Source organism: Macrotis lagotis, chromosome X (genome assembly GCF_037893015.1).
Source record: "Macrotis lagotis isolate mMagLag1 chromosome X, bilby.v1.9.chrom.fasta, whole genome shotgun sequence".
Taxonomy (NCBI): domain Eukaryota; kingdom Metazoa; phylum Chordata; class Mammalia; order Peramelemorphia; family Peramelidae; genus Macrotis; species Macrotis lagotis.
In genome coordinates, this window is record NC_133666.1 from 686595214 (window position 1) to 686621323 (window position 26110).

The 26110-nt window shown below is 39.1% G+C and overlaps 1 protein-coding gene across 1 annotated transcript in view; it reads left to right on the forward strand.

Annotated features, from left to right (window-relative positions):
- The first annotated feature begins 212 nt into the window (after positions 1 to 212).
- SEZ6L (seizure related 6 homolog like) overlaps positions 213 to 26110 on the forward strand; it is a 267843-nt gene continuing 241945 nt past the window's right edge. Inside the window, exon 1 of the mRNA XM_074202257.1 lies at positions 213 to 288. Within this exon, the coding sequence (XP_074058358.1) occupies positions 213 to 288 (76 nt within the window). The remainder of the gene's footprint in view (positions 289 to 26110) is intronic.

The following is a 26110-nucleotide window of genomic DNA, read 5'->3' on the forward strand; positions in this document are numbered from 1 at the left end:
CATGCACACTGGAGTGTCCAAGGAAGACTGGTGCCTCTGTGAGCACTGCTCATTCATCTTTGGTGTCCATCTGTCACCCAACTCTCACCTGAGGCTCCAAGAAGCTGTAGCATGTGCAGCATTCAAATCTCAATAAAACCATTTTGGTAAATCAGGTGAAGGGTAACTGAAAGACCTCAAACCCCTCAGTAAGTTATAGGGATGTCGACCTCATGCATGTGAAGATGTCCCCCAGTGGAATGGGTGATGATAACTCTATCCCAAAGGCTATGAAGGTGGCTAAAACAGGTGCTGTGGATCACTTAGAGCTTGGTTAGACATTGAAGACTCCAAGATCATCCACTGCATTCTGATTTTTGTCCTCCCACTGGTGAGGCTGATGACATTGCACAGCTCTACCTCACTTAGATATAGTTCATGTCCATGTCCAAACCCATAGACATGATCCTCTTTGAAAATGAAGGACAAGGCAACACTTCCTTATTCTTATCATGTCTGGTCCTTTGATCAGGGTGAGACTTCCCTTAAGAAACACACTGGGTCTTCATACCTATTTCAACCAGTCCAGGTCACTGTTTTCCCCTAGGCGTGGCTTTTTTTCCCCATTCAATCCATCCATCGTTGTTTGATAACTTTGCCATAGGCAAAGTCCCAACTTAAATTTTATAGGAAACATTAAGCAGACATCCTCATGAGTTTTACAAAGGTTCACAAGTTAGCTATCAACCAATTAATAAGCATTTATTAAGCACCTACTATGTGCTAAGTGATAGTGAGACCAAGACTAGCAGTCTGTTTTTCTTCTCTCCCAGCTCTTTTTACTTTTACATCTCTACCTTTACATCTCCCTCCTCAGATTCATGAGACTCTGTCAATGACCTATATTTTAGAAAGTGCTCAGGAAAGCCATGTTCACTTCTGTCTTAGTTCTGTTCTCTTCTCTCTGGAGTTTCTATCCACTGTTTCCACATTTTAAATTATTGATTCCCTATATGCATTGTCTTCCCTATATTAGAATATATGCCCCTTTTAGAACCAGCGTTGTCTTTTTTTCTTTTTCTTTCATTTTTATTCTTGTTGTTTAGATCAGTGTCTGGCATACACTAAGAGTTTAATAAATCCATCGATCTCTTGGAAGATATATCTCTATATCTACAAATAGATATAGATGATATAACGGTGGTTGCAGGAAAAGAGATAGAGATAGGGATTTGGGTCTTAACACTATTGTGATAGCTTCTTTGTTTCTTCTCTGCCATGAGAACCAAATGGATCAAGAAGCAACTTCTCAGGGATAAATGCAATAGAAAGATGATATAGACATATATATGTAGATATATACATATATATGTATATATATATATATATATATATATCTGTAAGAAAGTCTGACTTTACTAAATCTAGAGGCCCCAGAGGCAGAGATGGAATGCCAGACCCCTGTCCCATATATCTGAAATCTTCAGGAGACTTCACCCAAGGAGAACTGTTCCAATTCCACCATCTCATCCAGACTCTTCTATCTTTTATAGGACCTTTATTACCATTGACTATTCCCTGGCAAGAGGCATTCCTAGGTGAACCTGCCTAAAATTCATTTAGTTGTTCATTTAGTTGTGTTCCAAAGACCTTCAGTATTCTGTATGACTTCCCTTGTGACTTTGTATGCACTTATATAAGAAATCAACTCTAGTATTCTTGTCTTTGTTTCTCATCTCTACTTTAATCACTAGGGATACAAAGACAAAAGTGAAACAAATTTGCCTTCAAAGAGCATACATTCTAATGGGAGAGAAAACATGGACATTTTAGGTATATTCAAAGAAATAATTGGAATATAGAAGGGGAAAGATAACCAAAAATAAAAGGCAGATTAGGGGAAATTAGTGTTATTAATGGCAACAACTATCTCTATATTGACAAGTTTTAGGAGTATAAATTAAGAGTTAGAAGAAACCTCAGAGGTCTTGAGCCCCTTCATTTTGCAGATGTGGAAACTGAAGTCTAATGAGGCTAAGTGACTTTCCCAAGGTCACATAAGGATTAAATGGCAGAGGCAGGACTCAACTCCAGTTCCTCACAATCCAACTGTTTCCTTTCCCACCAGAGGATATTTCTCCTACACAACAATCCTGGAGACAGTGGTACAGCTCTTAGTATTCTGATTTGTTGGATAAAGGAATCGAGATTCAAAGATTTCAAGACATATACAAGGACATACAGCAATGAGCGTCTGAGAATACACACCTACATCTGACTCTACATGTCTTCCCTCCCTACCCCACCCCCTATAGCAATATACTTAGAGTTGTAGGCACTTTAGAATAGAGTCGGAAGGGACATTAGGAGTCATCTAGTTCTACCTCTTTCTGTTAGAGATAGGTAAACTGAGGACAAAGGAGGGAAAATGAAGAAAATAAGAAAGATCATTTAGAACTACAAGATCATTAGAACTAAGAGGTCATCTAATTAGACTCTCTTATTTTATAGGTAGGGAAAATGAGGACAGGAAGACCAAGTAACTTGACCTAAAGTTAAACAGAGTAAATGAAAGTAATGGAATTTTAGTTTGGATCCTCTGAATCCAATGGCTGAGGCAGAATAAGTTCTTAATAAATGTTTGTTGAGGAATTGACCAGCCTACTCTTTTCCCTGCATCTTCATCCTCCAGGGAAGACTTCCAGGAGGAGATGGGGTAAATCTTAAAGAATGGAAAAAACTGGGTAATTAGAAAAGAGGAGATGCCTTTCCAAATGGAGAAACCCGTGAAAGCAAAATCACTGAGGTGGGGAAATGCAGGTACTAGGCACCAGTGGGAACATGAGTCTGACTGGAACAGTGGGTTTATGTTAGGAAGGAAGGAGAAAAATGTTTAAAAGCCTTTTACTATAGTATCTATTCATTCATGAGCAGTGGAAAGAGCCCTGCCTTTGAAATCCAAGGGTCTGGGGTGAAATCCCAGCTCTCTCACTCAGTTCCTGTGATACTCTGAGAAAGTTAATTCTCTTCTGGAACTCAGGAAAAAAAATTAGGGAGTTGAACTAGATAGTCTCTAAGGCTCTCTATGAAAAATATGATGCAATGTTTCTATTCCACTTTGTTGACTTTTAACCTTTTGGTTTCTTCTAAATGAGTTTTGTGCCCTTTAAAGCTTTCTTTTTTGTTGAAACAAAAGGACTAGTTTTTGTTTTTTGAGACATGGAATCTATGTTCAAATCATGCTTCTGATACTACTTATATGACTTTGAATAAGACACTTAGCCTCTCTGGGCTGTAAATTTTTCATCTACAAAATGAGGAGTATGGCCTAAATGGTCTTTGAGATTCCTTTCAGATCCAGGCCTAAACTTTGACTTGGTTGTCAACTGAATGTGTCTCAAATGGCTTAGCAGAAGCTGAGCTCTCCAAGGTTCTTATAGTGGAAAGAAGCCTGGATCTCTAAGCCAAGAGATGGGGTTCTTGTCCTAGCCCTTTCAATAAGTGATGGTTTGACTTTAGCTAAGATACTTCCCATCTCTGGGACTCAGTTTACTCATCTATCCCACAGAAATGGTCATTGTTGTGCTAAACACTTAGAGGGGTTTTAAGGATTCAGTGAGATACCAGAGATGAAAAACTTCTGCAGGAAATGCACTAGTCAGAAGGCCTGGATAGTCTTATCACTTTGAATGCTCTGCCCATCACAGAGTTAGAAATTACCAGTTCTTTCTGGAGTATCTCCATTCCCATCTTCTAGTAGGAAGCAAGAGATAGTTCTGAGGTCACTCTCTCTTCTCCCCAAGTCATCCATTTCAACCGCCTCATCCAGTTGCCCAAAAGAAGACATTACTTCCCCCTAGTGGGCATGATAATATACTGCAGTATTATGTCAGGCATCATCTGCTGTAGTTCTAAAATCATGAATCTAGAACTGGGAAGGGACCTTGAAGGGAATCTCATTCAACTGCATCATTCTTTAGATGAGAAACTGATATGGTGAGAGGAGAATGAATTGCCCAAGGTCTCATAGGTAGTAAGTGGTAGGATTTGAACCCAGATCCTCTGATGCCCATTCCAGCATTCTTTCATCTAAATTATCCCACTTTCAACCGTTCCTCTATGCTTTTAAAATCCATTTATCCATTCATCCATTTTTCCAGTGTTGTTTGGTACTAAACTTTTATGGGAAATGTGTTATGTGCTATGGAGCATTGTAGAAATAAGTAAGGACAGAAGCCCTAGCTTTCTTTGAAAAATCTATGGTATTCTAGTCAGTCAATCAACAGGCATTGTAAAAAACTTATTGTTTTTGGTCTTTCTGCTAAAATCTAAGGATAGAGAAAAAAAGAAAAACATTACCTTTTCTTAAGGATCTCATATCTTAAAAAGGAGAAATAAAATACAAACAGCCATGGACATAGAAGATTTATGCAGGGTAAATTGGAAGCAAGCTTGGAGGAAAGGTATTGGCATTAAGATGTGGGAACAACTTCTTGTCTAAGGTGGGATTTTATTTGTAACTTGTAAAAAGTTAGAGAAGTCAAAAAGGAGAGATGAACAGGAAAATCTTCCCAAGCAGGGGGACAGCCAGTGAAAAGGTACAGAGTAGGATTTTTTTAAGTCTTTTGCAAGGCAACCGGGGTTAAAACGTGGCTTGCCCAAGGCCACACAGCTAGGTAATTATTAAGTGTCTGAGACTGGATTTGAATGCAGGTCCTCCTGACTCCAGGGCCAGTGCTCTATCTGCTGTGCCACCTAGCTGCCCAAGAGTAGGAATTTTCATGTGAGAGGAATAGCAAAAATGTTAGGGTCATTATATCACATAGTATCATTGGGGAGGGGGGATCAAGTAAAAGAAGACTGAAAACATAAGAAGGATACAAGTTATCAAAGGTTTTAAAAGCCAAACACAGGGTCTTATATTAGATGCTCAGAGTGATGGGAATCACTGAAATTTCTTGAGTGGGGGAGTGACAAGGTCTGACCTGTATTTTAGGAAAATTACTTTAACAGCTGAGTGCAGGATGGACTGTAGGAAGGAGAGATGCAAGGAGACCAAGTAGAAGGCAGTGGCAATGATCTAAATGTGTGGTTTTGGTTTCATATATGAAGATGCTAGCCTTCAATAATAACATGGAAATTAGGAAGAGAGAAGGGCTTTTTGGTAGGGAAAGATAATGAGTTTTAAGCATTTTGAGTTTAAGATGTCTATTACACATCTAATTCAAGATATTTAATATTAGCCATATTGCAAAAGGACACACAGCCCCCCCAACAAAAAAATGAAAAAGAAAGATTTAAAAGGTCTGCTTTGATCTGCATTCAGACTCCAATTATTTGTGAGGATGTGGGTAGAATTTTTATTCATAAGTCTTTTGAAATTGTCTTAGATCACTGTATAGCTCAGAATAGCTATGTCATTCATAGTTGATCATCATGCAATATTGCTGTTACTGTGTGCAATGTTCTGGTCCTGTTCATTCACTTTGCATCATTTCATGTAAGTCTTTTCAGAGTTTTCTGTAGTTGCCCCTCCCTCATCATCTATTATAACACAATATTATTCCATCACTATCATAGACCACAGCTCATTCAACCAGTCTTTAATTAATGGGCATCCCTGCTATTTCCAATTCTTAGCTATTACTAAAAGAACTTCTATGAATATTTTTGTACATATAGTCCATCTCCCATTTTCCTTAATCTTTTTGGGATATAGACTTAGTAGTGATATTGCTGGATCAAGTATTTGTTTGTTTTTAAAGGATGTAGGAGGGGCAGTTAGGTGGCACAGTGGATAGAGCACCAATCCTGGAGTCAGGAGGACCCGAGTTCAAATGCGACCTCAGACACTTAATATTTATTTAGTTGTGTAACTTTGAACAAGTCACCTAACCCCATTGCCTTGCAGAAACAAAACACACACACACACACACACACACACACACACACACATACAGAAAGGATGTAGGAGACTCGTGTTTGTTTTCAGGCAATAGGGAAACAATCAGTAGACAGGTTGAGCTTAAAAGGAGGCAGATTTAAGCTTAAAGTAAGGAGAAACTCCCTAAAAATAAAAGTTTTCCCTAAGTGGGATGTTATGCATCAGAAATGAGTGAGTAACCTATCACTGGAAATTTTGAGGCACAAGTAGAATGACCATTTATTGGCTCTAAGGAGAGACTCAGAAAATCATTGGTCTTTGAATAATTCTAATTTCAACCTCACTCAACAGTCTTAGTTGTAATCAAGGTAAAGGATTTTTTAAAAAGCCTTCTCCATCCCTTCCAAAAAAATCCTTCATAAATAAATCTTAATGGATTAATTTCCTTATTTGCCTTCTCTAATTCTTGATATGAAATCAGAGAATGAGAGTTGGGCGTGCAACTCAAAAATTGGAATGGTACAGAAATGACCTGTTTCAAGGGAATTCTTGATCAAATCAGGATTAAACATCCTGATATTTTCATTTGCAATTTCTCTGAGTATCCATTCCATTGCCATTTCTTGCCATTTCATCCCCAGGATAAACTAATCACCTGAAATCTCAGCACCATGCAAATTGACTCAATGTTTGTCACTCAACACATTCTGAATCCCTTCAGTCAACTTTCCCCTCTGATAGGACAGCTGGAGAATGGAATAGCCTCCTCCCAAAGTCTTTCATTATAAAGGGCTCAGATCTTGACCAGAAACTCAATTGGCCATCAGCTGCTCCGCTTGGGTTCTGGTCTTCCCCACCCCATCACCTCCGCTGGTTTTTCAGCTCTTTTGTCTTCAAATTCCTTAAGAGCTTTCTTTTTATTTATATTTTATTAAATGCTAATTGAATGAATGTTTACCTTCACAACATTTCTAGTATATGCCCCATATTTCTTCTGATCATGCCACCACCTTGGTGGAGGTCTTCATTTCTCTTGCCTCAACAATAGCAAGACACTTATATCTCCATGTCTGAAATATCCTCCTTCCCCTCTAACCCAATCTATCTTTTAGTCAGCTGCCAAATGATTTTCTAATACATAATCTGACCATATAACTAATATTTGATATTGTTATTGGGTTTTTTTCAATAACATGTGAGCTTCATAAAGGTAGGGACAGTCCTTGTAGCCATGAATAAGTGTCTAATATTTTCTCAGCTGATTCCTTATTTAACTCCTTCCTTTTCCAAAGAATGAAGAAATCAAGTCACCTGACAGTAAACACAGAGGTAGCAAATAGCAGAACTGGGATTGGAACCAAGATTCCTGACTCTAGAACTATAATTCTTTCATGCATTTCTGGATTCCTTGAACATGCCTAGTATGGAATGATCTTGGGCAAATGCAAGCTTCTTGATGGCAGGCATTGCTCCATTTTTATTCTTTGAATCCCCAGTGTCTAGCCCAGGTCAGCATGCAGTAGCCGCTTAATGAATGATTGTTGAATTAAATTGGAATGCTACTGACAGATAACAGAGTAGCTGATACGTGTTTGTCTCCCCATTGTAAATATTTGGTGAACTAAGGTCTTTTTAATTCATTAGGTATTCAGGCTGTCAGTCACAGATAATGTGTCTGAACTTCAGAAGTAGTTAGTAACTGGCTCTAAGGAGAGACTCAGAAAATCACTGGTCTTTGAATAATTCTAATTTCAACCTCACTCAACAGTCTTAGTTGTAATCAAGGTAAAGAATTTTTTAAGCCTTCCCCATCCCTGCCAAAAAAAATTCCTTCATAAATAAATCTTAATGGATTAATTTCCTTATTTTCCTTCTCTAATTCTTGACATGAAATCAGAGAATGAGAGTTGGGCATTCAACTCAAAAAATATTTATTAAGCAACTACTGTATATCTGACATTGTGCTGGGTGCTGAAGAGACAGATGCAAAATAAAATTATCCCTGCCCTTTAAAGAATTACATTATTCTACTGGAATAGGTGAGTGATAGCAGGGGTGGGGGGATAAAACAAATAGGTAGGTAAATATAAAATATATACCAAATAAATGCAATTTAATTTTGATAGAGAGTGTACTAGCAAATGGCAGGATCAGGAGAAGTCTCCTGCAGAAGGCTGTGCTTCCTTGAGTCTCAAAATTAAAATTTCTAAGAGGTGGTGGCCAAGAGGGAACACATTCAATCAATCAACTAACCATACACCAAAAGCCAAATTCTGGGTTGTATAGAGGTAAGAACAAAGAAGGAAACCTCCATCCTTCCAATAAACTTACAGCTTAAAGGGAGTGAGATGTACTTATGAAAATTCATGCCATAAATATAAAGTGAATAAATACAAATATATGTAAAGCCATTAAATACAAGGCAGTTTGAGAGAAAGGGCAATGGAAGGGGATCAGCAAAGGATTCAAGCAGAAAATAAAAAGGCACAAGCACTCAGAAGACAGAATGCCAATGCCAATGCCAATGGAGGCTGCGCTAGAAGGATACTTTGGCTGTGAGTACATAAGAGTGGAAAATAAAAAAGGAAGGTGGGAAGGTAAGAAGATCATAGAACCAAAATGAAAAGGGAGGTCCGAGGCCAGTCAATTCAGTTCCTTCATTTTGTAGAAATAAGAAACTGAGGCCCAGAATTTCAATGATTTACCCAAGATTATCCACGCAGTCAGTGGTGAGATTTGTATTGCCGATACCACATGGCTTCATAGATTGAATCCAGATTGGTAGGTTGGAACCAGACTGCAGAGGACTTTAAATGCCAAGCAGAGGAGCTGCTATGCAAAACGAACCACTGGAGACTTTCCAGTAAGGTCAGTCCAGTGACTGGGGAGGATTATTTAGGCAATTGTGAGGACATTGTATTGGAAAAGGTCTGAGAATCTGGAAGCAGAGAGATCAAATAGGAAGTTGGAACACCTACCAAAACAGACACAGGAAATATGCAAACATAAATATAAAACATTTTATGCAAATAATTTAAGACCTAAATATTTGAAATAGTATTCATGTGTAGGTAAAACTACTATAATTTTTAAATGACCATTTTATTCAATTTATTGTGTAATGCAATCCCAACTAAATTACTAACAATTATCTTACTGAGTTAAAATTTAGTAATAATAATAAAGTTCATTTGGAAGAAGAAAGGGTCAGAAACTTTCGAGAGATAAAGGGAAGAAAGATATAAAGGAGACATAATCAGTAGTATCAGACTTTAAATCATATTATAAGGAACTGGTTGGTCGTTGTCATTCTTTCTCAAAGAGGACCAAAATGATATCATAGTGTTGGAGTGCTCAGCCATGACTGATCAGTCCAACATGAACTCAGGATACTCCACTATAGGTTGCACACAAAAAGTCTGTATGAACATTTGAATTGGACATAGCTCTTTTAAAAATGAGGAAATTTCTATCTAAATGAAAGATGAGGAGGTATTACAGTCCAGGCATGAACAATAAATGACAGGAAGGCTTAGGATGGATGGATGGATGGATGGCTGGCTGGCTGGCTGGATGGATGGATGGATGGATGGATGGATGATGGATGTCTGATTGGTTGGATGGTTGAATGGATGGATGATTCCTGAATAGATGATGAATGAAGGGATGTATGGGTAGATGGATGGATGGATGGATGGATGGATGGATGGATGGATGGATGGATGGATGGATAGATGATGTATGGGTGGATGGATAGAGGAATGAATGAGTGAATAAAACAGTAATTAGTTACTATGGGTCAGGTGCTATGCTAAGTGGTGAGGGTACAGATAATGGTAAAGAGGATCCCTTCTCTTCAGAAGTACACAATCTAATGACCTTATGGTCATTATGACCTTAGGGAAGTCAAATTAGTTTTCTGGATCTCAGTTCCCTTCTCCAAATGGGTAGGAGAAAATTTTAAGATCCCGCTCAGCATTAGATCCTTAATACTGCAAACCCCATGAGATGGATGATAGTAGAGATGTTAACAACTGCCATTTTATAAGAGAGAAAACAGACTAAAACTAATGTCCCCATTCTCATGGGATGCCATCGAAGAGCAGTCACTCCTGATTCTGAAGTCCAACCTCCTTTCTACTCCCTTCCTATTGGATTCTGCATTCACATGCTAAGAGGCAGTGTGGAGTAGTAAATAGTGAAATAGTGAGTTGGCCTTTGTGTCAGGTGGTTGGGAGCTTAAATACTGTCTCTAACACACAGCCTGAATGTGTCTCAATTTCTCAAGCAAATCTATAAAATTATAATCTACAGACCTGCCTTGGTGAAACAAGTTAATTCCTTACAAGGACTTCCCCACCTTGGAGAAGTAACAAGTCTGGACCCAGCACACCAATAATAATAATAACAATAAAGATAATATGATTCTCCTCCCGCTTCCAACACACACACACACACACACACACACACACACACACACACACACACCCTACACAATCTCCCTTTCTCCTACTTTCATCCACTTTCCCAGTTCTGCTCTACAGGACCAAGCAGAAAAAATTTCCCATGTGAATTATTAAGATTTTTTTTTTTAGGTTTTTTTTTTTTTGAAAGGCAAATGGGGTTAAGTGGCTTGCCCAAGGCCACACAGCTAGGTCATTATTAAGTGTCTGAGACCGGATTTGAACTCAGGTACTCCTGAATCCAGGGCCTTTGCTTTATCCACTGCGCCACCTAGCCGCCCCCCATGTGAATTATTAATGTGAATAACTCAGACCTGACAGCATAAAGCACTCATAGGCCTAAAGTTTGGTGAATTTTCCAGTTCATTGAAGGGACTTTGCCTTCCTCAGACCCAGGGGGAGGACAATGTTTCTTGCCCTCCCTTCCTTCTTTCTCCCTTTCATAGAAGAGAAGGTACTTGTCTCACTGGGGTGTAGAGAAAGTGGGATGGGGAAAGACTTAGGATTTAAAGTTGCCCTTCCTCTGCATTCAGGAAAGAAAGAGTGAAAAATTACATATGCAGCTCCCATTGGCTCCCATGGAGGGCAGCTGCCCCTGGTCCTCTCTGAGAGGTGACTCTGCAGCCTGGACTCCTGCCCAGCCTCAAGCGGGAGCTGGGGCCACATGGCCTCCCATTGGCCACAAACAAAAGCCAAAAAGAAAATCGTTGGCACATCCAAGAATAGCTCAGGCCTGGAAAGCCAACAAAGGCGCAGGCGGCCTGGGGAGCTTGCCTGAGACTGAGTTGGCTCCAGCCCCAGCTTTGCTGAAGGCCAGTTAGCTCTCCCTGAGCAGGGGCTACCGAGACTCTTCTGCAGTGGCTGGTGGAAAACTTCAGTACAAAGAATCCTCCCACTAGATTTGACTCATCAGTCAACCACTCAGAGCCATCCATCTGAGGTCTCCTACAAGACTAAAGGTATGCCCTCCTAGGGAAGCAGCATAATACAACCCAAAGAATGTTGGATCTAGAGTTCAAAGTCTGGGTTTGAATCCTACCTCTAATGATTCCTGCTTAAGTGACTTTGGATATGTCACTTCCTCTCTTACACCTCACTTGCCTTATCTGTAAAATTAATGGATTAGGCTAACTGGCCTCTGAAGTTTAGGATTCTATGAAGCTCAGTTTTTGACTGGGAAAAAAAAAGCGCTGACTGGAAAGTAAGAGAACCTGGGTTCAAATCCTGATCTTTTGCTTCCCCGATCTCTGACCTAAGGTAAATTTTCAACAAATAATAATAGAAAGAGAAGATGTATTCAAAATACCTACAGATGTTAGAAATCTATCTACCAAGCAAAAAAAGGAACTCTGTGAATGCAACTACAAAAACTTTATAAAAATAAAAGCAGGTATAAATAGAGAAATATTAAATGCTCATGAGTAGGCTGTGCAATTTAATAAAAAAATGACAAGAATTTGTCTAATTTTCCTTTATTGGGCCTCAGTTTGCCCATCTGTAAATTGGAGGAGTTCTACTAGATGACCACTGAAATCCCTTTAGCCAAAGGTCTATCATTCATGATGTCAGTCTGAATTCTATCACTAATGATTTCTCATTGTGTGACCTTATAGAAGTCATTTCCTTTCTTTGGATTCTACAAAATGATGAGATCAGACTAGACGACTTCCAAGGTCCCTTTCAGCTAGAGACCTAGAATCCTTAGCCTTGCAAAACTCAAGATATGACCTCTCATGTTGCAAAGAAGGTGAATTTATCTTTAACAAATTATTATAATGTTAGTATAATATATTAAAACATACTTTGGGGCTAAAATCATATTGAAAATATTCTTGTATTTGTACAATTTGATTAAGAATGTAACCATTTCTATATCTTATATTGGATTTGATTTAAATGAAATCCCTTGAGTACTAAAAAAATACAGTCCTAATATAAGACGGGGAACTTTTTTAGAAGAACTAACCCACAAGAGAATGATGTGCTTTGACAAGTGTATTCTATTTCCTTGGAGGTCTTCAAACAAAGTTGCAAAATCCAGTTTGTGATATGGGAATTCCTTTCAGATATGAATTACATTGAACATCCCTTTTAGCTGTAAATCTATGATGATCCTTTCCTAGATGGTTAAAAAATGAGCATCACTGGTGAAATATGTTGATAGCTATCCACAAGTAGACTGTTTCATGAGGTAGCTGTCTCTTCCTCAGGGGAAGTTTCCAAATATAGGCTAAATGACCACTTATTTTCATGAACTACATTAGCATCTATCAACCACTACCACCATCACCTTCATTATCACCACCACCATGGTCTCCATCACCATCACCATCACCATCACCATCAATACCACCATCACATCACCACTACCTCTACCACCACCACCATCACCACTACTGCCACCACCACCACCAATGCCACTACCACTACCATCACTACTATCACCACTATCACCATCACCACCACCACCACCACCACTACCACCACTGCCACTAAAATCACCATCACCACCACCACCATCACCACCATCACCACTACCATCACTACCATCACCACCACTATCACCACTGCCACCATCACCTATCACCATATTCATCATCTGTCCAAAACTCTAATGATCACCAGGACTGAGGAACTTGTTCACCCCCAGCGTGATACATTCGAGAACCAAGTCTTTCCTAAAGCCCCTCCTAGACTAGGGCCAAGGCCCATGCCCTCCCTTTCCTCACTCTAATCTCCACAGCATTTCTTCCCTGCCAAATTGTAGGGTGTACCCAAAATCTGGAAATACCAGCTACAAAGTCGCCTTAGAATAATAACAGCGTCTCTCTCCCAGCCAGCCCTGTCACATGCAGCTTAATTATGGTAATTAGGATCAGCATTAAAACATGATTATAACATAAAATCCGAATTAGCCATAGAACACATCCAAGTTTTTTTTGGAGGCTTATTGATTTTTCCATGTTAATCTGAGGGATACAGTAAATTCCAATGGATCTTGTGGTATTTACAAAAGAGACTGGGACCAAAGATCCAGAGGAAAGTCTATTAAGATCTAGCTTCAGTAATAGAGAGAATGGTCTTGATGAAAATTTTGAGAGGGAATAGAGCCCAGCTATAAAAGCAGCAGGGAACCAACCTGAGAGACAGGAAAACCTGGACTCAACATCCACTTCTGACACAGAATGGTGGAGTGATCCTAGGTAAGTCATTTCACTATCACTGTCCATCCGCATCATGTACAGAGTAGTCATTAATCTTCATTAGAAGAAGGAATTTGTCAGTGGAATTTCACTCAACCAATAGTCACAGTTCTAAGAAAAGAAGGGAAAGAGGAAGAAAAGGAAGGAAAGAGGGAAGGAAGAAAAGAATAGGTGAAGGAAGGAGGAAGGGGAAAGTAAGAAGGAAAGAAAGGAAGGGAAGGAAAAAATAAGGGATAGAGGAAAAGAGAAAAAAGAGGAAAGGGAGAAAGGAGGGAAGAAAAGAGGGAGGCAGAGGGACCATTATGTAAAGGATAGAGTACAAGGTTGAAAATGAGGAAATCTTTATTTCAGATTTGCCCTCTGATATTCATTTTTCTGTGTCTGAGCCTGGGAAACACAATGCATTGAAAAGAGTTCTGGATGTAGAGAGGGGACCCTGGACCTGACTTTATCTAGATGACCTTGAACTTGCAGCTTCCCCTTTATGAGTCTCAGTTGTCTTTTACAAAATGAAGGACTGAACTCTTGCAATCTTTGAGAATCCTTCCCAGTATAAATCTATGATGTGATGAAAAATCTCTTAAACTGACTGAGGTTTAGGCAATTCCCTAAAATTTATCTATGGATCTGTATTGAGAGAAGAAACTCCCACACTAAGAAAATCCAAGATCATGCAGGTATTTACCCATCCTTTACAGAGCCTTTGAATTGTAGCAAGCTCTGATTTCAGAACTACACTCTGTTTTTCTTTGCCCCTTCTATTCTGCTTTCTTTCCTTCCTTCCTCCCTTTTGTCCTTTCTCTTCTTTTGTTTGTTTCTTTCTTTCCTTCATCCTTCCTCCCACCTTGCCCTCCTTCTTTCCTTCCTTCTTCCACCCTTCCTTCCTCCTTTCTTTCTTTCCTTCTTTCACCTTTCTTTTTTGTTTCATTCTTTCTTTTCTTCCTCTGTCTCTGTCTCTCTGGGTCTGTGTCAGTCAGTCTGTTTCTCTCTGTCTCCATCTTTCTATCTCTCTCTGTCTCTCTGCCTTTCTGACTCTGTCTATGTCTCTGTCTCTGTCTCTCTGTCTCTCTGTCTCTCTGTCTCTCTGTCTCTCTGTCTGTCTCTGACTCTGTGTGTGTGTGTTTGAATAGCAGCCCTTCCATTTACAATCTGTGTGATAAAGATAAGTCACTTCACCTCTACATGAGTTTTAGAACATAGAAGTAGGCTGCTTGAAGAGAGATGTTTTTTCTGCTGTGATTCTAGAGTCTATCAGAGTACATGGTCCACAACAGGTTCCTTATAAATGCTTATTCCACTTTGAATAAGTAGAATATTAGAACCAGAATTGTCCTTAGAATAGAAAACAGAATATTAGTTTTGCAAATGACTTTAGAGCAGGGAAATTCAGATCTGGGAGGGCCTTTAGAACAGGAGATGTCAGAACTGGGTGAGGGGGCCTTAGAACAGTGAATGTCAGAGCCTTAGGAACGATGTATTGCAGCTCTTGTTCTTATAGAAGTCCAAGATGTGTGGAGTGATTTGCAAATATGATCTCAGATGCTCCTGATAGCACTAAAAAGTCAGTGTATATATTTGAAAGGAGAAAAAGGCAGAGAGGAGCTAGCATGCCTTCGCCAGGCTCACCCAAATAATGAGTTTTAGAGATAAGATTTGGACCCAGATCTTAACTCCCAGTTCAGTGGACTATCCACAAGTACACAGTTTTCAACTGGAAGGATGGTACTCATATCCTACTCCCATTCTTTTACAGGAGGGGAAACTGAGGCTCAGAGAGACGTGATATGTCCAAGGTCATAAAACAAGTAAAGGGCAGGATTCTGGAATATAGTTCTTGGGTATAATCCATGGTGCTGTCTGCAAGAGCCCTTTGACTTATGAAATTCTGCAAAATCTCTAGAAAACAAAAGCAGATTTTCCAATTCAGGAATTCCCAGGCTCCTTTTCATGGGTCATTTCTCAAAGAATCCACTTGTCATTTTCTCCATAGGCTTCTTCTACCTTGCAGCAGAGATTCATTTCAATCTCCTATGGCCTACTGTGCTGGCCTTAATTGACCAAATGTGCTTCAGTGGGTGTAATTGGTCCCTTTGACGTAGGCTGTCTGGTGAACTATTAATAATCAGTTCAGACCACGGAGTGGGATGCTGGTTGGTGGCCAGTATCAGAGGGATGGAATCTTAGTTTCTTTGTCCCACAGAGTACAGGGTGTGGCGGGGGGAGAGGAGAGGCTCAATTTCTGACTCCTGGATGGAAATGAAATGCTTGCCATGTTGCCCACTGAAAATAAAAAACAATGCACCAGAGAGTGAGTGAGTGTGCGTGTGGGAGGAGAAGAGAAAGGGGAATGATGAAAAATGTTTATTTGACTTTGGAGTATGCTGCATGATCAGAAAAAGGGAATGAAGATGTTGAGCAATAGACTTTTCTCAGAATTCTGATTCTGGAATGGTGACCTCTTCTCTGTCCTTTTTCCCATTGAACTGTGTCTTCCAACCATATGGAACAGTTGAGATTTCCAAGAATCTCCAATATGAAAGAGTACAGAGAACATAGAACATAGAATGGAGGAGCTGATAGAAACCTTCCAACAAAGAATGTCCAATTGGGAGGGGTCTTAGAACAGGAAATATCAGAGTTGGGAGGACATGAAATGTCAGAGATGGGAGGAACCTTAGAAGGTGGAATGTGAGAGCTGGAGAGACCTTAGAATATGGTAGGACAGAACTGGAGGGGAGGCTTAGAACAGGGAATGTCAGAGTTAGGGGGAACCTTAGAAGATGGAATATCAGAGCAGGGAGAAGCTTTAGAACAGAAAAAGTCAGAGATGGGAGGGGTCTTAGAATAGGGAATGTCAGAGTTGGGAGGACATGAAATGTAAGAAATGAGAGGAACCTTAGAAGATGAAATGTCAGAGCTGGGAGAGGTCTTAGAACATGGTAGGACAGAACTAGAGGGGAGGCTTAGAACAGGGAATTCCAGGGCTGTGAGGGAGCTTAGACCACATAGCATAGAATTTCAAGCCCAGTGAGGACTGTAGAATTCACATAGTACAAACCCATCATTTTTGAGTGACTAAATTCAGGGCTGGAGAGAAGAAACGACATTGTTGAAGGTCAGACAATAATTTAGTGGCAGACAAAGGGAATAAACCCAGTTCTCCTGACTTCCAGGTCAGATTCCTGGACATATATCAAGCAAGGGAAGGGAAAAGAAAGAAGGGGAACCTACATTTATTAAATGATACTGATGGTATTTCATTTGATTCCCTACAACAATCCTGGCGGGGAGAGTATTATAATTATTATAATTATTATAAACTCTATTTTACAGTTGAGAAAACTGATGCAATCAATGGATAAATGACATGTCCAGGGTCACATAGCACATATGTGTTTAAGGTAGGTTTGAATTCAAGTCTTTCTGACTCCAGATCCAGCATTTTATCTGCTGTGCCATCTAGCTGCTCCCCACAGAAATGCATTGATAATGTTCAGTTTACCCTGTATATGTCTGGTATTTATATAGCTGTTTGAACCTTGTCTCCCCCATTGGAGGGAGAAGTCCTTGAAATCAGGGAGAGTATCTTTGCCTTTCTTTCTATTTCTAATGAATAAATCAGAGTCTGGCACAAAAAATATTTGTTGACTGCCTAGCTATTTCAGTGCTTTAATATGCACATAAATAAATCTGTTAATTTGTAGAACAGTTAATACACTTAAAATAATTTTCTCTTTATAAGAATATTAGTCATTCCCCAATTGATAAATGGTCAAAGGATATGAAATAACAATTCTCAGATGAAGAAATTAAAGCTATCTATAGTTATATGAAAAAATTAAAAATGCAAATTAAAACAACACTGAGGTACCGCCCACACCTATCAGACTGGCCAATATGACTAAAAAAGAAAATGACCCATGTTGGAGGGGATGTGGGAAAACTGAGACCCTAATGCATTGTTATCAGAGTTGGGAACTTAATTCAATCTTTCTGGAGAGCAATTTGGAATTATGGCCAAAGGGCAATAAGCCTGTGCATATCCTTTGATGTCTATTTCCTAAGGAGATCACAAAAATGGTAAAAATCCCACATGTACAAAAATATCCATAGCAGCTCTTTTTGTAGTGGTAAAGAATTGGAAATTGAGGAGATGTCCCTCAATTTGGAAATGGCTGAACAAATTGTGCTATATGCATGAGATGGAACATTATTTTTCTATAAGAAATCATGAAGGATGAGACTTCAAAATAGCACAGAAAGACTTGTACAAACTGATGCCGAAAGAGGTGAACAGAACCAGAACGCTGTACACACCAACAGCGGCATGGGGAGATGATCAACCATGATGGACTTGTTCATTTTAGCAGGAAGATAATCAAAGACAATACTCAAAGACATGGTAGAGAATACCATCCATATTCAGAGAAGGAACTGTGGGATTTGAATGACTACCTTCAATCTTTTTAAAAAGTTGTCTTATGAATTATGACATTTTTTTCTCTCTAATTTTTTCTCTTCCATTTGGATGTGATTCTTCTTTCACATCATGCCTAATATGGGATCTATATTTAGCATGGCTATAGATGTGGAGACTATATTACATTGCTTTCCGTAAGAGAAGGGGGGAGGGAAGGGAGAGGGAGAGAGAGAAATATAAAAAGATGATTGTTAAAAACTACTGTTATATGTAGTTTGAAAAATAAATTAAAATGAAATAAAAAATCATTTCCTCTATTTATTAATTTCATCCATGTTGTGCAAAGTCATCCCAGTGCGAAGTCTCTTCATCAGTACAGATAGGCAAACTGCCTGGAGCTTCTATCAAATTTTAGAGAGTTACCTGGAGCGATGCTGTTAGGGTCTGAGACTCTGACTTAAATTTCATGAAACTGAGAAATTTTTAACAAAATAAATGAAAATGTTATAATACATAGATGATGTTAGTTTCTAGTTTTCCAAATCATTATATGGCCTGAAAGATCCATTCCTGTATATGCTGAACACCACAGGCTTAAGAGATTGAAAAGATGAATGACTTGCCCAGGGTCATATAACCAGGGTGAGCATGAGGAAGGAGGTGAAGTTGCATCTTTCTCAACCTTGCTCTCTCTCCATTATGTCATGCTATCTCTCAACTAATAATATTATATATATATATATATATACATATGTGTATGCATATGATAAAAAATGCATACAAAAACATTTAATATTGATAGAAACAGGTTCCTTTTGAGAAGTAATATATATATCATCAATGTTAATGGCTACCTTATAATAGTTCTTACTCCCTTCCCAGCTCTAACATTCTCTGTTCCAAGGAACAACCCAGTCTTTATATTCCCAGTTCTGAGGCCCCTCCCAGTCCTGACATTCTCTGTTCTAAGACCCCCCTCAGCTCTGACATTCCCTATTCTAAGGTCTCTTCCAGTTCTGCTGTTCCCTGTTCTCCAGTCCCTCCCACTTCTGACATCTAGTACCAAAGTCCCTCAGAGCCCTCTCTGGGCTTTGGTATTTATGTTTCAAGGCCAGGAGTCAAGAGCAGGTTTCCCAGTTCAAAGACCAAATTTCCAAAATGGGTGTCTCCAAGAAAGAAGAAGATCAATGAGTTACTAACTGAACAACAGTCATTGCAGTAGAAGAATCCCGTTAGTGGAGTCATTTAGACATGTTCCTTCTAGTCTGTCATTTCTGGCCTAAGTCAGAGTAATAAAAATAAATAAATCTCCATTCTGTACATTTCTCCACAACAAATGCATTGTTTGTTTCTCTTACAGTTACCATGGCAGTGATGTCTTTCTGATAACTTTAGCTTTCTAACATGATAGAAGCCAACAGAATAAAATTGCTCAAGGAAAATTACTAAACAAAGACATTTCCTTTACTTTCACTTCCCCTCCACTACCCATGAACACATGTGTATCTTTGGGGCAGGAAAAGATTTCTTTCTGCAAGCTGTAGCTCTGAGGAATCACAGATACCAAATATTGAGTTGGGCCTTAAAGCTATAGGCTCATAGATTGTTAGAACTGGAAGAGACCTAAGACCCTAGAACATTAGAATTGGAAGATATTTTAGAACACAGACTATAAATGTGTTCAGCATACACAGGAATGGATCTTTCAGGCCATATAATGATTTAGAAAACTAGAAAAGGATGTTGGAATATTAGAAATGGAAGGACCTTAAAACAGATCATCAGAGTTGGGAGGTCCCGTGGCATACAAAATGTTCAAAATGGAAGGGCCTTTAGCCCAAAGAATGTCTGAGTTTAGGAGAAACTTAGAACTTAGAACATAGACTGTCAGAATTGGAAGAGACCTTGGAACCTAGAATGCTATTAGTTAATCCCAAAGCTGGAAGAGAGATTAGAACACAGACTTTCAGAGTTGGAAAGAACCTCAGAACTTAAAATGTTAGAAATCGAACAGAGAATGTCAGAGCATAGGAGAACCTTAGATCCAACAATGATAACTGGGAGGAATGTTAGTTCAGAGAATGTCAAAACTGGAAGAAATATTAGAACACAGACTGTCAGTGTTGAGAGAGATCCTAGAATCTAGAATGCTAGAAATGAAGGGGTCCTTAGTACAGAGAATGTCAGAGCTTGGGAGAACCCCTGACACAAGAATATTACAACTGCAAGAGAATTTAGAAGAGAGAATCACAAAATCAGAAGAGTTTAGAACCAAGACTAAGAGGGTCCTTAGAACAGAGATCACCAGAACTTGGGAGAAACTGAAATTTAGAACTGGAAACAATCTTCAAATACATCAGAGTTGAGAAGAGCCATAGATAAATGAATTAGTATAGAATAGTAAAGTATAATTTTCATGAGAATAGAGGCTAGAATTTAAGGGAGGGGCCTTAAAACAAATGAAATTACTGAGACCCAGAAAAGTCAAGAAACTTATGAAGTCAGTAGGTACAGATTTATGATGTACCAAAAATGAGTCAAGAACCTTGGTAGGTACTGAGAATACAATTACCGAGGTAATATATTCCTTGCTCTCAAAGACCTTATATTGGGAATAATATGTTCACAGAACAAGGAATATAATTTATATACAAAATAAATACACAATGATTGTGATGGGGGCACAAATCAATTTTAAGAATCAATGAGGGGCGGCTAGGTGGCGTAGTGGATAAAGCACCGGCCTTGGAGTCAGGAGTACCTGGGTTCAAATCCAGTCTCAGACACTTAATAATTACCTCGCTGTGTGGCCTTGGGCAAGCCACTTAGCCCCGTTTGCCTTGCAAAAATACCTAAAAAAAAAGAATCAATGAAAAGTAGGGGGCAGCTAGGTGGCATAATGGATAGGGCACCGGCCCTGGAGTCAGGAGTACCTGGGTTCAAATCCAGCCTCAGACACTTAATAATTACCTAGCTGTGTAGCCTTGGGCAAGCCACTTAACCCCATTGCCTTGCAAAAAAAGAATCAGGAAAAGTATCATGAAAGTTGAGCTTCAAAGAGAGTTGGTGGGGGGGGGGGTTCCAGGAAGAAGAGGTGAGAATGAAGGCAGACATTCCAGACCCAAGGAGCGCATTCTTAGCCTCAGTTTACCCATCTCTTGAATAAAAGAATTGGACCACATGATCTATGAGGATTTCAATCCTGTGGTTTTGATGCTTCCATGATTCTAGTCAATTCAATCTTTTTAAATGCCTACTATTTTCAAAGCTTTCATCTAAGTGACCTTAGATGCCTCCTGAGCCATCCTCCCTGCTCTGAGAGTGTGTGTTTCTGTGATTAACTTAGAAGAGGGTGAATATCTGAAGGTATCATCAAGTGAAAAAACAGTAAAGCAACCCAGAATTATGTTTTATTAGGCTAGAGGTTTTTATTTGTGTTCTGAAAAATGTGTGCGTCACATTTTATAATGAGAGAAGTCTCCATAAATATACACTACTCTACCTTGGTATTGATTTCTTTCACCCTTCTGAAAATACCCAAGATCTTAATCCTTAGACAGGACAAACTCCCCTTGACAGTGGATGGGAATATGACTGGGGTAAAAGTGTTAGAACAGGAGCCCTATCTTTGTCCTTCCTTCACTAATTCTCCCTGAGCTCCTGGTGGTGCCTCACATTCTATTCCAACCTCAGTAGGCATGCCTTTGGGAATGCAAATCAACCCACCACAACAGGGCTCCTGGATTAGTTTGCATTCTGTAAACTTTATTTTGGAAATCAGGGAACTGGCTTCTGGTAGAATCTTCCCTGGGCAGTAACATCTCCCATGGTCTAGAAAGAACAAAGACCCACTCTGCATGTCAATGAGGGTAGCACAAAGGCCTCCAAACACAGAATGTGGACAGGTGCACTTAGCCAGGTCATGGGCTTGCAGAGCTGATCCTGTCCTAGAGAGATAAATTTGGGCTACTGTTCCCAGTGGTGCTGAGAATATCTGCCAGTTTTTAAGGCCAGAGAGAAAAAGGGATGATAAAGAACTTTGATCAGACCTTCCTCAAGAGACTTTTACAGTCAAATGTCTATTTCATTCACATCAAAGGACCCAGAGTGGGTTTTCCTCTACAGTATTAATATTGTTGCATTCTTCTACTGTTTTTTAAAATCTCTTCCAAGGCTCCTTTGTGACTTGAAGACAAAAGTTTTCCTTTTTTTCTCTCTTTTTTCTTTTTTGTACCTAAGGTCCATCAGATACTAGAGGTTCTGATGCAGGATGCAGAAATGGATAGTTTTGGGGGGGAGGGGTGACTTTCACTCATAGGGCACCCTTATGCCCCAATGCATTGTAATGGAAAAAACATATGGATTTAATATCAGATCTGCAATTCCCAGCTCCATTGTGTATCTTTAAACAAATCATTTAATCTGAGTCTCAGTTTCCCTCATCAGTAAAATAAGAAGCACAGAAGCACAGGCTCTCAAGCATGAAAGACTATATTTCAATCAATCAATCAATCAATTCATCAATAAGCTCTGATGATTTGTTTTTATTTTTGTTTTTTCATCCTTTTTTCTTGAAGAAGACCACAATATAAGGGAGGTGATGCCATGAATTGGATTTGAGGCTAAGTCATCAGCCTTACTTTCTCTTCCAGAGTCATCTGGGTCCAGTGGCCAGATATGAATCAGGACAACTGAAGAGGGTCCTGTATTTGAGGCCATCAGAGTTAAGTGACTTGCCCAAGGTCACCCAGCTAATAAGTGTCCAGTGTTTGAGGCTGGATTTGAACTTCTGTCCTCCTGACTCCAAGGCCAGTGCTCTAGCCACTGCACCACCTAGCTGCCCCTAAGCATTCATTAAGCACCAACTGAATCCCAAATATTGAACTAGATTCTGGAGAATACAAAAATAAAATGAAAAAAATCTCTTCTCTCAAGGACAAAAATAGTCTGTTGGAGAAGATATTATATACATATATCAAAACAAATGCAAGGTAGTTTTGAGGGGGTGTTCCTAGCAGTCTCCCTCCATGACATTCCCCAGGAATAGTCATCTACTCTTTGGCTGAATGCCTTCAATGAGAGGCTATCCTATGTCCACTGATGGCAGCTCATCCATACTCTGCTTATTCACAGGACCATGAGAAGATCAAATGATTTCAACCATATCATGAATGTGATAGCATTCTATCAGCCATAGGATCCTATAAAAATTCAAAAATTTGTTATTTTTTTATTTATGAGTCTTTGAAATGTAGAAAGTCTTGCAAGGAACCTAGGTGGGTTAGAGCACTGGCCTTGGAGGACAGGAATTTAAATGCAGTCACAGACATTTGACACTAATTGTGTGACCTTGGGAAAGTCACTTAACCCTGCTTGTCTTGCATCCAGAGTCATCTTGAGTCACCCTGATTCATTATCTGTCCACTGGATCCAGAAGGCTCTAGAGAAGAAAATGAGTTTGGTATCTTAGCACAGTATCCCCTCACTCAAATCGAATTCATGTGCTTATCTTGGCATCGCCTCCCTGATATCATGGTCTTCTTCAAGAGTGAAGACAAACATCATCGGATAGTCCTGCAATACTCCCAATTTCTTTCCCCTGCCCTGGTTAGATCCATCTGGGATGCCACATTCTGTTCTGGAGATTGTATTTAGGTAAGTCATTGTTTCCTCACTTGTAAAATGAGAGCGTTGATCCCTAAAGTCTCTTCCAACTCTAAATATTAGGAGGGAGCTTATTGTAACCTGGAGATTGCTCAGGTAGGTATAATAAAGCTGGTTAGAGTTGGGAGAAAATATTCTACAAGGATTAGTCCAAAGATCCAGGGACATTTACCTGGGAAAAGACAAAACACAGGAGTGGCAGGACAGCTGACTACAAATGTTTGACTTGCTGAGGTGATCAGATGCAGTACCCTCTGCTCCAGAAGGCAGAACCAGGAGCCTAGGTGGATGCTTATGTGAAAACAGATTTAGATTTTATGTCAGGAACAATTTCCTTACAATGAAAGCTCTCCAAAATGGAATGTACTGCCATTGGGAGAAGTGATCTCATCTTTAATGGAAGCCAAGGTGGATAGCGTTTTGTCCTTTCTAATTTAGGTACCACTAATACCCACCAAACAACAACTCTCCAATGTCCTTTAGGTCCTCAACAGTCTAGCACCTTCTCATATTATGGTGTCACGTCTAACTCTTCATGACCCCATTTGAGGTTTTCTTGACAAAGATAGTGGAATGGGTTGCCATTTCTTTCTCCGATTCATTTTAGAAGAAACTGAGGAAAACAGGGTTAAGTGACTTACCAGTAAGTGTTTGAGGCTGACTTTGAACTCACAAAGATTTGATCTGATGTTTGTCCTTTGTTCTCAAAGAAGACCTTGACATCCGGAAGGTGATGCCATAACAAGAACATGAATTGGATTTGACTGAGGGGTTTCTGTGCTTAGACACCAGTCTTACTTTATCCTCCAGAGACAAATGGATCTGGTGGCCAGATATGAATCAGGATGACTGAAGATGACCCTGGATGCAAGGCAATTAGGGTTCAGTGACTTGCCCAAGGTCACACAGCTAGTAAATGTCAAGTGTCTGAGACTGGATTTGAACTCCCAGTCTCCTGATTCTAAGGCCAGTGATCTCACCACTGCTTCACCTAGTCTTCCTGAATCTAGGCCTGGCACTTTGTTCATTGGGCCATCTAGCTGACCTCTTGGAATTAGAAAAGCATGAGTCAAATACTACTGACTGATCATGTAAGTGAATAGAAGACTGGTTCAGGAGTCAGAAAGACCTGAATTTAAATATGACCTCCTATTTTCCTAGCAAATCCCTAACTTATATTTGCCTCAGTTTGTTATAAGCACAAATTGAGATAACTTTTAAACCTTAAATATAAATACTGCCTATGATTAATAATTATCATGATTATGGTGTAGTAGCAGTGATAATGGTGGTGGTAGTGGTGGTGATGATGGTGGTGGTAATGGTGATGATGTGATCACTGGCAAATTACTAGACCCTCTGGCCTCTATTTACTCTCTTATAAAATGAGATCTTTGGACTAGATGACATCAGTGTTGTCTTCTAGCTATGAATTTAAGAATTTGTTATTGCCAGGAGTCTATTGTTATTAAATTGTGAAGTTTCACCTCCAATCAAATAGCAAGCATTTACCAAACATCTACTCTGTGCCGGCCACTTGACACTGCAGTTGCAAAGATCAAAAAAAAAAAAAAAGAAAGAAAAAGAAATAAAGCAGTCCCTCAAGGAACTCATCTTAGAGGGGGTGACAATTTTCATGACTTTGTCAAAAATGGTGGAAGACAAGAGGGACTGTAGAAAGTAAGGAAAGACAGGCACTAAGGCACTTTTAGTAGAGATGTGAATTGGTACAACTATTCTGGAAAACAATTTCAAATTATACTAGAGAACTCACTAGACTTTGTATATTCTTTTACCTGCTCGTAACACTAAAAATTATATATACCAAGTAGATCAAAGTCAAAGGGTAAGGATCTCTCTCTCTCTCTCTCTCTTCTCATTCTATTTCCTTTCTCTCTCACTCTCTTTCCTCTTATTTCCTCTGTCTCTCATAGATTTTCATATATATATATACTATATATGCATATAAATACATAAAATATACATATATTCATAGCAATACTTTTTATAGTACTCAAGAATTCAGAGCAAAATAAGTGGCCATCAACCAAGAACAAATTTTAGTATATTGATATAATAGAATTATAATAGTTAAAAAACATGAAAAATTCAGAGAAATTTAGGACAATTGGTTTGAAGTGCTGAAGAAAGAAGAAAACCAAAGAGGAAAACAGTTTACATGAATAATTTGAAAGGTCTCTAAAAGACATCAAAACTTTAATGATTTAGAGGAATACCTCATCACTCTCTATAGTGGGTTAATGGAACAGAACTGTCTGTGAAAGAGGAAATAAATTGTCAGACCAGGTCAACACACTGAATTGTCTTGCTTGTCAATCCTTCTTTTGAACAACGAAGAGCTTTTTTTAGGGGAAGGAATAGTCATCGGAAAGTGACAGTGATTTTTTTAAGATCATAATTAAAATTAAATTATTTCACAAAAAATATTGCTGTTTAAAAGATTGTTGTCCAATGAACAAAAGCAAATTGAGTTTTG